This window comes from Cynocephalus volans, chromosome 1, assembly GCF_027409185.1.
Source record: "Cynocephalus volans isolate mCynVol1 chromosome 1, mCynVol1.pri, whole genome shotgun sequence".
Classification (NCBI taxonomy): Eukaryota; Metazoa; Chordata; class Mammalia; order Dermoptera; family Cynocephalidae; genus Cynocephalus; species Cynocephalus volans.
Genome location: NC_084460.1, coordinates 293,468,860 through 293,483,213, shown reverse-complemented (window position 1 = coordinate 293,483,213; position 14,354 = coordinate 293,468,860). Strand labels below are relative to the sequence as shown.

General features: G+C 42.0%; 1 protein-coding gene across 1 annotated transcript in view; it reads right to left on the bottom strand.

The window, feature by feature from the left end:
- Window positions 1-14,354, bottom strand: part of ARMC9 (armadillo repeat containing 9) — a 143,822-nt gene that overhangs the window by 60,179 nt on the left and 69,289 nt on the right. The window contains exons 13-17 of the mRNA XM_063098022.1: window positions 11,806-11,896; window positions 10,589-10,712; window positions 7,919-8,058; window positions 6,524-6,600; window positions 3,504-3,578 (exon numbers count right to left, since the gene is read on the bottom strand). Coding sequence (XP_062954092.1) covers window positions 3,504-3,578; window positions 6,524-6,600; window positions 7,919-8,058; window positions 10,589-10,712; window positions 11,806-11,896 — 507 coding nt within the window. The remainder of the gene's footprint in view (window positions 1-3,503; window positions 3,579-6,523; window positions 6,601-7,918; window positions 8,059-10,588; window positions 10,713-11,805; window positions 11,897-14,354) is intronic.

Here is a 14,354-nt window from a genome sequence, read left to right as displayed (position 1 = left end):
TTTTTTTTTTTTTTTGGCTGCTTGCTGGTACACAGATCCAAATCCTTGACCTTGGTGTTATCAGCACCACATTCTAACCAAATCCTTTTTCATAATTTTTATATATGTTCTGTCATTTTCCATAAGCACACAAATGTTTTACACAGTTGCAAAAACAGAAATTTTATGACATGTTCTGCTTTTATTCCTCATTATACAATAACATTTTCCACTTTGTCTCATACTACTTTTCCTAATTATCATCTTAAATAGCTACTAATATTTTGGGCAAAAGAATCATAACTTCATTAGCAATTTCTCTGTTACTAGACATTTATGTTGCTTCCAGTTTTTCACAATTATAAAATGTTGAAATGAGTACTGTCATGCCTAGAACTCTTTTCTGCATTGATTACCAGAGGAAAATTAATGAGTCCAAAAGATGAATATTTTAGTGGTTTTTCATATACAAAGGTACTTTGAAAAGTTCACAGAAAAACAGAATTAAAAGATAATATAAATTCTTCCACGAACTTTTTGAAGACCCTTGTATACTGCCAAACTGCTTTCCAGAAGGCCTGTGCTGACACTGTACAACACCAGCAGGGTCTGGGGACAACAGCCCTGCCTCTACTTCCCTGGCATTGTGCATGAGCATGTTAAGTGGTGAGATTGTGGAGAATGTTTTCCTAGCTGTCTTGTTTCTTTTATTATTTAGCACTCCCAGCTTCCCTTGCAGCTAGGATGCAGGCACATGACCTAGATTCTTCCAAGCAAATGCACCCATGTGAGACCCACATGCCAAAAAAAAAAGGTAACAGCTTTATCAATCTAAAAACTTCCCCAAGGATAAAAGGGAAATGAGGGAAATATCAGGGTTTTAGAAAAAACTTATTGTGGCCATAACCATCCTTTAAAGCATAACCACTCTTATAAATAATTAAATAGGCAACTGCCTAGCCGATGTGTCCAAAAGCTTCTTCTACTTGGGCTAAAAGGATGTTCCTTCATAGCTTATGACTTTGATTCTTGTTAAAATGCCAGAAGAAAGCTCATACTACTTGTATCTTTAAGGTTTCTTTCTAAAGTAAAAAACTCAAGGTGGCCCCCACCAATCCTGCCCCCTGGTATTCACACTCTTGTGCAGTCCTGTCCCACACTGTACCAGAGGTGGTTTGTGTAACCAGAAGAATAAAAGTGATGGTGTGTCCTTCTGAAACTAGGCACTAAAGGACACTGGCTTCTGTCTTGCTCATGTTCTCACTCATTCTCTCTCTCTCTCTCTCTCTCATCACTTGCTCTGGGAGGAGCCAGCTGACATGTCAACACAAGCCCTATGGAGAGGCCCATGTGGGAAGGAACTCAGGCCTCCTGCAGATAGCCATGTGAGAGAACGTGGAAGCAATTCTCCAGCCCTAGTTGAGCCTTGGCTGCCCTGGCTGAAGTCTTGACTATAACCTGAAGGACTCTTAGGACCACCTGGCTATCTGCTCTTGAGCTGCTGTCCCATAGAAACTGTGAATAATAAAAAAAAGTTTAAGCCACTAAGCTTTGGGGTAATTTGTTATGTAATAATAGATAACTAATAAAAGTATATTGTTTAATTTCCAGACATTTGGGGATTTCCTAGATACCTTATTGTAATGTTTATGTTTTTCACCAAACTTCATTGTTCTTCAACCATTTTTCTTTTCTTTCCTTTTTTTTTTTTGGCAGGTGGACGGTACTGGGATCTGAACCTGTGACGTTGGTGTTAGAAGGCTGCGCTCTAACCAACTGAGCTAACCAGCCAGCCCTCAGCCATTTTTCTGCCCCACTGTCTCTTACTCCTCTCCTTCTGGGCCTCCCATTCGACATGTTAGACCTCTTGATATTGTCACACTTTCTGAAGCTCTGTCCCTTCCTTCCATCTTTTTCTCGTCCTGGCCTGGATGATCTCTAAGAGCCATCCTGCTCTCAGGACCTACAGCTGTGACTCTCCTGTCACTCCATCCCTGTCCCGTGACTGCCATTCCCTCCTGCCTTCCCCACTCCTTTGCCCTGATGTCTTTCCTCCATGCAGTTTTCCACTCTTTGTTTCGATGTCACCTCTACTCTTTCTTTCTCTTCAGCCCACATGTTTTTTCCTCTGTTCTTTGCCCTGGTTGACAATCCCTCTCTTTCACCTAAATGACCCTAATGCAGAATTTAATCACTTTTATTTTTCTCTGTTCCATATTGAAAAGGCAGACTTTTTACTGAAAAGCAGTAGATAATGAAGTTCCATTGTTTAATATGATCACAAAGAATGGTTCTTAAATAAGTTTTTATCTCTGGTGTACCTGTTGACATAATTTTCTATGATCAATTAGAAGATTCAGCAATTCTTCTAGGTAAGCAAAACCAATTGGAAGAATGTTTTGTTGGTCTCAATCCAAATTTAGCCTGTGTTTTGACTGTGGAAATATATTTAATCCATTCACCATAGCATTTAATACTCACACTGTTAACCTGGTTTCAGATGGTGTACGGAAAAAGGACAAAACTCTAGTGGTTTTGCTGATTAGATCTAGAAAACCTAAATCTAAGTCCTCTCAAAATAAGATACTAATCACCTGAGGCTTGTCTTTTACTTCAAATATGTGTATAAGCACTAATTTTACACATTGATGGAGTTCGGATGTGTTGTCCCCACCAAAACCCATGTGGAAATTTAATCCCCAATGTGGTAGTTTTGGAAACTGATTGAGTCATGGGTGTGGATCCCTCACGAATGGATTAATGCTCTCCCTGGGGGAGGAGGGGTAGTGAGTGAGTTCTCGCTCTATTAGTTCTTGCGAGAGCTGGTTGTTTTAAAGACCCTGGCACCTTCTCTCTCTCTCTTGCTTCCTCTCACCATGTGATCTGCCTGTACCCACTGGCTGCTGCTACTTTCCATCATGAGTAGAAGCATCCTGAGGCCTGTGCCAGATGCTGCTGTCCCAGAATCATAAGCCAAATAAACCTCTGTTCTTTATAAATTACCCAGTCTCAGGTATTTCTGTGACAGCAACACAAAACAGACTAATACACACATTAAATATTGAATTCACTATTTACCAACCAAACCAAGTACTAGGCAATTTTATAATCTTTACCAGCTTTTCTGTTCCAATTGGTTGGAATGTCTACAGTTTGTAAAATTCAACCTGCTGGGAACTTTCTAACACTGTGGTTCTTACCCATGTAGGAGTCAGGGATCCCCTTGGGAATCTGATAAAAGTTACAAATTCTCTCCCCAGAAAATTGCAAATACATGTTCTGCATATAATTCAGTGAGCTGATAACCTATCTGAAGCCCTCCCATGGTGCCCAATCGTGGAAGTCCTTGCTGTAACATCTCTGAACTACCCATGGCTAGCACAGGATACTGGATGTCACACTTATTCGTGTAGCAAACACTTTTCTAGACTCTAAAATATATGTGGGTATGTTTTCCAGCTCATTTCAGTGCAGACACATTGGTACCGAAAGCAGCTCCCACACTTGCAAGCACATGTCCTTACCACCGCTCTTGCTTCCTCTCGGATAGATGGAATAGAAAGGATGCTGTACAGAGCTCCATTCACATATGGCTGGATCTTTAAGGGCAGAAAAAACAGTCATTTGCAAGTTTTCAAATACTGTACCATTCAATTATCAAACACCACACTTGAGAACAATCTGGCTAACAGGAGAGTGGGTGTTTAAACCCTCAATTCTCCTGAGCTCCAGGGTGCACGTTTCCAAAGGATACACATCTCTGTCTGCATATCCCAGTGACAGCTACAACTGAGAGTTCAAAACCAAATTCACCATTCCCTCCCACAGCTTACTCATGCTGTGTTTTCTTGTCTAATTACTGTCATTTCTAACCTCCTGGTCACTCAGGGAAGAAACTGGACTCCTCGCTGATTCCTCTGCTTACTCTCCTGTGTTCAGTTTTCAAGCCGTCTTTGATAGGACCTTCTTTTCCATATCCACTGCTACTGTCCTTGTTCAGACATCATCATCCATGACTAGGCTACATCAAATCTCCAGACGAGTCTACCTTCAATGTTCACCCTTTAATCCAACCATCATATCACTGGAAGAATTCTACCACAGGGGCCAGACCGTCCCTCTCCCCACCTCGGAAACCTTCCATAGAGCCCACTTGGAAAGTCCTAGCTCCTTGGTACAGTACACAGGATCCCTCAATGGCAAGCCTCTGTATCATGCCCTTCTGCTCTTCCCTCCTTGCCACCATGAATTTCCCACACTACTTGAGGGACACCCCCATCACACAGACTTACACACCAGGCCGTTACATGCCTCGGCCCTGGTTCCTGCAGTTCACCTTGCTGAGAATGCTCTTCACACACAGCTCTGTCTGCAAAGCTGATTCATCCTTTAAAACTCAGCTTAGACACCTCTCATGGGAAACCTCTCCTGAACCCTCCAGACTCACCTCTGCTTCTCGTACATCCCTCTACTATTGCACTAGTTACAGTGGCTTTTTAAATTTGCACTTACTTCGCCTCTATTATAAGCTCTTTGAGTACAGGACCCATGTTTTACTCATTCATGGAACCTCATCATCAAGCAAGCGCAGGAGGAGGCACATGGCAGGTACGTGAAAGATGACAGGTCCCCTTCTGAGCAGGCCACCTGCTGCACTCTCCACAGCAATGGAGCAGGGCATGTTTCCCACCACCCTTTCTCAGCACTGGCTTTTAAAATCACTTTTAACGTTTGCCAATCTCATGGGGAAAACAAGGTATCTTATAGCAGTTGTTTTCATTTTCATTTCCCCGATTACTAGCAAAATTGAACGTCTTTTCATGTTTATAGGCCACCACAATTTGCTAATATGTGAATTTGTATTCTTTAGCCTGTTTTTCTGTTGGGTTGTTTCACTTTTACTTATCAATTTGTAGGAATCCTTTGTCTATTAGGGACATTAAACTCTTGTCATACGCGATGCAACCTTTTTCTTGGGATAGTGTTTGTCATTTGACTTTGATTATAGCATCTTTTTCCATACAAAAAACTTAATGTTTATATAGTCAGATATACGCATCTTTTTCTTTATGGCTCTGGGTTTCGTCTTTCAAGACCACAACTATCTAATACAAGATATGTGGGTGTTACATTTATTTGTGTAGCAAACACATTTCTAAGCTCTAAAATACACATAGTGAGGTTTTTCAGTTCATTTCAAAGCAAACACATTGGCAACAGTTAATGACATGATTTGAACCCTTTGGTCTGTTCAGTTTTCAGAGCCAATGTACTGGTTCCAACACTTGAAACCAACCTTTATTATGAGATAGAAGAATATATTTCTCTTTGGCTTCACCTGCCTGAGTTGAATAAAATGAAAAACAGAGTTCATTCAGGCTTACGAGTGGTTAAGAGCTCACTGGTTTTACACTATAAAATGCACGGCACAAACTGTAATGACCACCAAGCATCCACTGCTGAAGAAGCCCAGTCAATCAGGCGATGGGGCTGTGGGAATGTAAGACGTGAATGAAATGAACAGAATGGGAGCTTCCTGCTTGAAATGGAAAGATGCATGGAAACCAAGTCCCATCCCTGTGCCTGACCTGTCAAAGAAGTCATATTTTTGTTGAGGCTTTGGCTTCAGGTGAAAAGCAATGCCATGGTTTCTGCAAAAGCATTTGCAGAAACCAAGTGAGAGAATAATCATATTTGTTTATCAGTTTTTGTTAGTTTGTTTACCCATACCTCTATTTATTTTAAAAGGGCTTGCAGTCCCCAGGTTAGAAAACTTAGAAAATAATCCCTGGTGTTGGGGAGGATGCTTGTGAGAACAAAAGCCAGGACAGCCATTCTACAGGACAATTTGGCAGAACTCAGTGACCCAAGCTTGATGTATGCTATGAGCCAGCAGTGACGAATGTCTATACACCCAGGGAAGCTCTGGCACAGGACCTCATGGGGCAGGTGAGCTGATGTCCACTGAGGACCGCTGGGGCAGCCGAACTGGAGGCCACCAAAGTGTACACACTGAGGGGCTGGATAAGCAAAACGGCAGGTGGGCAAACAAGAGTATACTGTGCAGTAGAGAGACTTATGACTAGATGTATGTAAAGCAAGAGAGAAAGGTCCTAAAAGAAGAGGGGAAAAGTCATAAACAGAATGAGATCTAAAGTGCAATACTGTTTATGCAAATTCAATACACACATACACAATAGCATATCTACATTAAGGCACACCACAAGGAATGTCTATGCAGGGGGAGGAATGCTGGGGCTGGATGACAAGAAGGAAATGTAATACAGGAGAGGGACTCAGCTAGCCCAGTGAAGCAGTGTGCCAACAACGAGGACTGAAGGAGTGACTTCCTGCTTCTGAGTTCCAAAAATTTTAAAATTATAAAAGATTTGAAGTAGCTTATAAAGATACCTGGTAGAGGGGGAATATATCTACTTTTCAGATGCAGCAACTGTCCTGGGCCAGCCCCTTGCCTGTGAAGTCGCAGGCACCAGGTCCCCAGCAGCCTCCCCCATGCCCACGGTAGGCAGTGTGGACTGAGTACCTCGTGGTTTTCATGGCCAAGCAGATCTGAGAGAACTTTCAGCACAAGGCCTGCCACCTTGGCACACATGTTCTTCCCTGCAGGAAACAAAACCAAACCACATGTGACACGTTGAAACTCACAACTACAGTTTTAAGTCAGGCAGACCTGGGTACAAATCTTGGCTCCTCTGCTTACGAGCTGCATGACCTTGGGCATCACTTAACCAGTCTGGGCCTCAATTTTCTCCTCTTTGAAATAGGGATTATTAATATGCACCTCAAAGGGTGATGTAGAATTAGGTAAGCTAATGTATGTAAAGGATTAAGTGTAGCTCTGTTTGTGGTGGTGGTGATTATTACACTCAGAGCACAGAGCAATTCATTACAGTGAAGTACAATGTGTTATGGAGCTGTTTTCTCCTCCCCAAGTACATATACCATCGTCATATAAATCATACAGGTGATTTAGTAATTCCAAACACCATCGTAATAATCGCTGCAAATAAATTGATGATAATAAAGAAATGCTGATTATAATCTGATAAATGCATTAAAAGCAAGCACTTTTTTTTTTTTTAATAAGATGACTGGTAAGGGGATCTTAACCCTTGACTTGGTGTTGTCAGTACCACGCTCTCCCAAGTGAGGTAACCGGCCATCCCTATATAGGGATCCGAACCCATGGCCCTGGTGTTATCAGCACTGCACTCTCCCAAGTGAACCATGGGCCGGCCCCAAAGCTAGCACTTCTTGCATATGCCATTTTCTGAACCATAAAACTGAAATAACAGTCATTTACTCAGTCAACAATACATAGTCAGGCAGTTCAGATTACAAAGCTTCCGGAAGTGAAGACGCTTCTAACAAATTCCCCTGAGCTAGCTAGCTTTCCAGGTGACTTTTCTCTTCAAATACTGTGGCTGCTCGGACTGAGGGCAGCCACGGCCTGGACTTGGCACCTCTCCTAAAGAAGCTTCTTTCATCCCCTGTAACAGATCGTTTCAATGGGGCAGTACCCGTAGAAATGCTAAAAGCACTACCTTTATTGATCAAGTACATAAATGACTGGTGATGCCCATGAGAACCTCCGTTTTTAGGGATGGAGGGGGGAAAACAACAGGATCAAGAGCAGGAAGCAGGGTTTGTCATTGTTCCTGCCACCAACTTGATCCTGTAGAATCTTGGGAACATACTTCTCTGTTATCTTAGGATGGATAAAAAAAAAAAAAGCAAACAAATTTAATTTCCTCTTAATGTGGCCACCACACACATAATAAAACACTCTTTCCAAGGCCAGAATGGTGTTCTGGCTTCAGGTATTCAATCGCTTTAAACCTAGTTGGAAGTGCTTTGGAAATGCTTGACATGCTTTTTTCTTTCTTCATGAGGGTGGGGGCAGGGCTGGGGCTGTGACCTGCGCTCCGAAGGCAGAGGTTCATGAGCAAAGCCACCGAGTACTCCAGTGTGTAGTCAGACAGGCAGTCGGGGTCCTTCAGAATATCGATCAGCCAGAAGATGAGGCCATCACGAATCATCGCTGTCTGCAGCGGCCGCCTGGGATGAAACAGCCGAAGTGAAATTAAAACTGGCAAGAAACTTTTCATATAAAATATTTGAAATAATATAGTAAACTGAATGCATACAGAAAAGACAAGCTGTCCTTATTAGTTTAGTGGTGAGTTGGAAATAAAAAAAAAAGACAAACTGTACAGAAGATACAGACTCTGAGGAGTATTTTATTGTTAGAGCATGTGTTACAACACCAAGGTAAAGGGTTCAGATCCCTGCACCAGCCAGCCACCAAAAAAAAAACCCCAAAACCCCAGGGCCAGCCCGTGGCTCACTCGGGAGAGTGCGGTGCTGATAACACCAAGGCCACGGGTTTGAATCCTATATAGGGATGGCCGGTTCGCTCACTGGCTGAGCGTGGTGCTGACAACACCAAGCCAAGGGTTGGGATCCCCTTACCGGTCATCTTTAAAAAAAAAAACAAAAAAACCCCAACATTTTATTAAACCCGTACAACTGAAACAACAATAAATTCTTTACCTTTCAGGATATTATTAAGGGTTTAAAGAAAGATAAGGCAGTAAGGAGGCCTCCTACTTTCAAAGTTTCCTTTTCAATATTAAAAATTAGCACAGCATTACTTTAAATATTTACTAAATATGCATTGATAGCTTTTGGTCTACTTAATCCAGGAAATACAACCACAGGAATACTTCTTTGATAAATAGATCACTTTGAGCTACATGCAAATAAAGAAAAAGAAGAGCAAAAGTGCTGCTCAATACCATTTTGTCTTTTTTTTTTAAAGATGACTGGTAAGGGGATCTCAACCCTTGACTTGGTGTTGTCAGCACCACACTCTGCCAAGTGAGCCAACCGGCCATCCCTATATGGGATCCGAACCCGTGGCCTTGGTGTTGTCAGCACCACACTCTCCCAAGTGAGCCAACCGGCCATCCCTATATAGGGATCCGAACCCGTGGCCTTGGTGTTGTCAGCACCATGCTCTCCCAAGTGAGCTAACCGGCCATCCCTATATAGGGATCCGAACCCGTGGCCTTGGTGTTGTCAGCATCAACCAGTGAGTGAACCAACCATCCCTATATAGGATCCAACCCGCGGCCTTTGTGTTATCAGCACCGCACTTGCCTGAGTGAGCCACGGGCCGGCCCCTAACAGTTCTTTTTAATTTGTATAGTTAGAATAAGAAATTCTCATTGGCAGGGACTTGGCAAATAGTAGATACTAAATACTTATCCCCTTCCTTGACTACTCTTCCAGTTATTCATGAGAGTTGGTCAAATGTTAACCACATTTGATGGGAAGAAAGTAGGTTCAGAAGAGGACCAACAGAGAAAGCTGTGGACTTGAGGTACTAGAATTCTTAATAAAGTCAAAAAGAAAGTGAGGTGGTTATGAGGGAATAAGAACTTTGGAAGAATAACCATAAGGCCTTGCAGTGCCACTCTTGGATACTACCCAGGAGAAAGGACAGCATATGTCCACACACAGACTTGTATGCAAATGTTCACAGAAGCATTATGCATAACAGGTAAAAAGTGAATAATCCAAATGTCCACCAACTGATGAATGGATATACAAAAGGTGGTATATCAATATAATGGAATTCTATTCATCAATAAAAAGATCGAAGTACTGACACATGCCACAACATTTATGAACCTTGAAAACATTATGCCAAGTGAAAGAAGACAGTCACAAAAGACCATGCATTACATGATTCCATTTATATGAAATGTCCAGTACTAGTAAATCTACAGAAAGTAGATTAGTGGTTACCTGGGGTTGGGGCTAGGAACGAGGTGTGACTATAAATGGGTATGAGCTTTCTTTTCTCGGTGATGGGAAAATTCTAAAATTAGATTATGGTGATGGTTGCACAATTCTGTAAATATACTAAAAATTAATGAATTGTACACTTAAAATAAGTGAATTTTATGGTATGTAAAGCACATCTTAATAAAGCTGTTATTTTAAGAAAAGAAAGCTCTGGCAGGACACCAGATCTGGTTCAAGAGGTGTCTGAATTTAAATTTCTGATGTGGAGCTGTTCTAAGTCACGACAGGGTCCAGGCTAAGACTCTCTAGGGAGGGTTGCTGGGATGCACGGACAAGGAGCCAGGAGGCCGTAACCCTGACTCCCACAGGACTACCTGTCACTCTCCACCACGATTGTTCATTTATGTGCATGGCTCCCCTGGGGACTGGGAGCAGCTTGAAGGCTGAAGTGCTCTTATGTTTTACTCATGTGTATATCTCTAAACCTTGCAAAGGCCTGCGACACAATCAAGCATCAGGCTGGCATCAAATAATGTCCATTAGGAGAATACAATGGTGCTTTTAAAGTGTCTTCCTCCATCCCCAACAGCCTCGATCAGGACAGTTTAGTGAATTAGAGATAAGCTTTCTAGCTCTATGGTGGAAAGTCACCCAACCTCTCTTAAGTGTTAGCAGAAAAATATCATCTGCTTCCTGGTTGTCATGGGAATTAAACAGTGGCTAAAAAAAAAGCCCTATCTGATTTCACCGGAGCCACCTACTGCATGGTCATCACCTGAGGCTGAACTTCTGCAGGGCCCCAAGAACATTCTCCCGGGTGATGATGTCCTTGTCCCCCTCCTTCAGCCTTCCCTCCAGCATCCGCAGCACCTTTGTGTTCTGGGAAAGGTAACGACGACCTAATAATATGACAGAGACGAAACAGGTGAAAGACGGAAGGAATTTATCAGTATTCTACAAAACCACTTTCTGTGGAAATTTCGTTTGCATAGAACACAGTAGAGTTTGGGTAATTTTATGTGCTAAAAAATTTACTACAATGTATTTCTTCTAAAAGTTGGTTTTATTCAATCAACTATCTAATGAATGCTAAACATAATTCATTGCCATGTTCTTGTGGGGAGCACTGTCCTTTATATGCCTGAAATCCTGAACCGACAGTCAGGTGTACATGGAGAAAAAGAGGGTGGGGATCCCTGTGTGATGAGCCCCTCAGCCTTCACAACAGAGGTGTCCATGGGGCTGCCGTACTCCCTGCTCCCCCAGGCACCCAGGGACTGAAGAAGTAGGTGACAGCCATGTCTGGGACCCCACAATAAACGCCCAGAATGGACACTATCCTGTTGTGTTGATACAGAAGACATTAATTTCAAACATAAGTTTCAAAAGGATTATTATATGAATGGTCCACAGCACATATCCTGGCTTATCATAAATGTACGCCAGATGAATGGAAGAATGAACAAATGAATGAATGAACAAGCTTCTGGAGGATCACATATTCATAATTTCAAAACTCCCTTTATTCACATTAAAAAGAATTCAAACAAATAATAACTTAGGGAAGATACTGGCACTTTGTAAAATCACTTTGAATTCAGTTATGGTGGCTTGTTATTCTTGGAGTTTTCAAATCTTTTGCTTCAAGAGGTTATAATCTTTTGAAGGAAATCGTGCAGCACGAATTGGAATCAGTTTTAGTTGTTTCACCAACATTTTGCCTTAAGTAGAAATTATAGAATATGTATTCCCTGTTATTTACTTGAAAGTAATCTAAAAAATACTTGTTATAAAACCAGAGAGCTCATAAGATAAAAGCAGAAGGCTTACAAAAGAAACTCCAAAACCACCAAAATTTGCTCTGCCATAAACTAAAGCAATATGACAACAAGACATTTTTACAAAAGGTGAATTAAACAGCAAGTTCTTTTCAAAGGGAAAAATGCATCAGTAAGATCTGGCTCTTCTCTTTGAAGAAAGCTGACGGCTCACCTTCGGCCAGTGACGCGAAAGCATTGATGAGCCTGGCCGTGTACTGCCGCACCACCTCACTCCTGGAGTGCAGCAACTGAAGCACGCTCCTCTGCGGGGAAAACATCAGGAGAGGAAAACAAAGAGGTTAAGAAAGGGGAGAGGTGAATATGGGTCTTCTCTACAGGTCTGGTCGTTCTCTTCCTCTGCCTGGATCAATGAGAGCGGAAATAAACAGGCTAAAGCCAAACATTTTATATAGAAGTCTTGATTTCCAACTGATACTTGATGAGACTTGACAAGAGTAAGTTATTCAGACGAACAGCGTCTGGCACAGAGGAAGCAGTACTGCTTGCTGTAGCTACTGCTGCTGCTTTTCCAGGTTAGAATGGTAGATTCAACGATATCTAACTTTGCTTCCTCCAAACCACAGTAAAACTATCGTAAATGCCTTTCTAAAAAAGACAAATTCTCAAGGACCGAGAGAACAGCACAAGAAACCACAACAGCACAATTTAACAGGGTAAGCACATTCAAGAATGCCAAAGCTCAAGGCAGCAACAGCAATGAGGAATCATCCCGTTCCCATCATCTAATCCTCAAAAGGCTCAAGAAATGGGGGAAAATAAAGACGCATGAACGAAAGCCACTAAAGCAGCAGCTGGATCCACTCAAGCTGTTCCTTCGCACTGTCTTCCTGCGCACCTCCCAGCACAGGGCTGGGGGAGGGTATTCTCTTGAGGAGGTAACACAAAGGGGTCTGTGGATTGGGGAACACCAGGGACAGGTGAGCAGAGGTTCTATACCAAAATGCAGGTAGGAGATTGGGTCTAAATGCAGATGAATGCTGAACAGAGTCACCCCCAGTCCACACTCCCTACTGGCAACCAGACCCTTACCCTCTAGGCAGGAGATTCTTCTCAGAGCCAGCCCCAGGGGAGAGAACTAGAAATCCTGAAATCAGCGGTTCCCAATAAAAGGCCCACCTGGATGCTCCTCAGTGGAGCTGTACATTTACAGGCCATATCCTCACACTCAGGACTTCCAATCAGCTTTTCAGTCTTCCCTTCTAAATATCTCATTAGGAGATAACCAAGTACTCCCAGACATCTGAGGAAAGTTGCTACCATGGAAAACAGAGCCAAAACAAAGGGGCAGGGGAAGCACTTCTGAAGAAATGAGACTGTGCAGGGAGAAGAAAACTAAAAATAAAGAAAAATTTGTCACTAATATCCTCAAAGAATAAGAAGCTGTATTGTATCCATGAAACAAGAGAATGCTATAAAAAAGGAAATGAAAAACTCAACTGAGACTGGCCAGTTAGCTCAGTTGGTTAGAGCACAGCCTTATAAAATCAAGATCACAAGTTTGGATCCCTGTACTGGCCGGTTGCCAAAACAAGAGAAAAATTCAACAGAAGGGGTGGAAAATAAAGACGAAGAAATCTCCCAGAAAGTGGAACAAAAAGAAGAAGATAGAAAATATGAGAGAAAAGATAGGAACAGAGAACCAGTTCAGGAGGTCCAACATTCAGAAAGAGAAAACAGAAGGAAAGGAATCATCAACAAAACATTTCAAGAAAAGTTCACAGAGGCAAAGGTGTCAGATTGAAAGGGCCCACAAAGTGTTTACAACAATGGATCAAAACACACCTCATGAAGGACATCAGTGAGAAATTTACTAACACTCACGATGAAGAGAAGATTCAACATGCTTCTAGAGAGAGAAAAACAGGTCACATTTTAAAAATGAGGAATCAGAATGGTTTGGATTTCTCAACAGCAAAACTGGAACCTAAAAGACAATAGAGCAACATCACCAAAATTCTATAGAAAAATTATTTACAACCCAGATACAAAAGATAAAGACATTTTCAGACCATACACCATCTCAAAAAATGTGCTTCCCAAGCACCCTTTTGTCTAGAAGCAATTATTAACTCTTTCCACCAACTGAGAGTAAGTCAAGAAAGAAGACAATCTGGGATACGGGAAGGAGACCCAATTCAGGAGAGAGGTGAAGGGAGTCACACAGAAAATTGCACAGATCATCAGTGTACAACTTGATGAGTTTTCACAAAGCGAATACGTACGTAACCAGTAACCAGGTCAAAAAGCAGAACATTACCACAGGCCCAGAATCCCTTCCAAGGCCCCCTTCCAAACCAAGGGTAACATTTCTCTCCTGGCTTCCAACATCACAGATTAGCTTAGCCTTTCTTTGAATATTTTTATGCATTAAATCATGAGTTATGTATTCTTTTATTCAACAGATTATGTTTGTGAGATTCATCCATGTTCTGTGTTGTGTGTTCCTTCTCATTGCTTGATGTATCCCATTTTACAAATACACCACAGGTAATTTATCCCTTCAACTGTGATGGACATTTGTGTTGTAGCCAGTGTCTTGGTTCTTGTAAACAGAGTTGCTATGAACATTCTCGTATATCTTTTAAGTGAACATATGGATGCCTTTCTGTTGGGGCTATACCTAGGAGTGGTTTTGCCAGGACAAAGGGTGTGCAGTTTTAATAAATGCTGCCAGTGTTCCAAAGCAGTGCACCATGAACG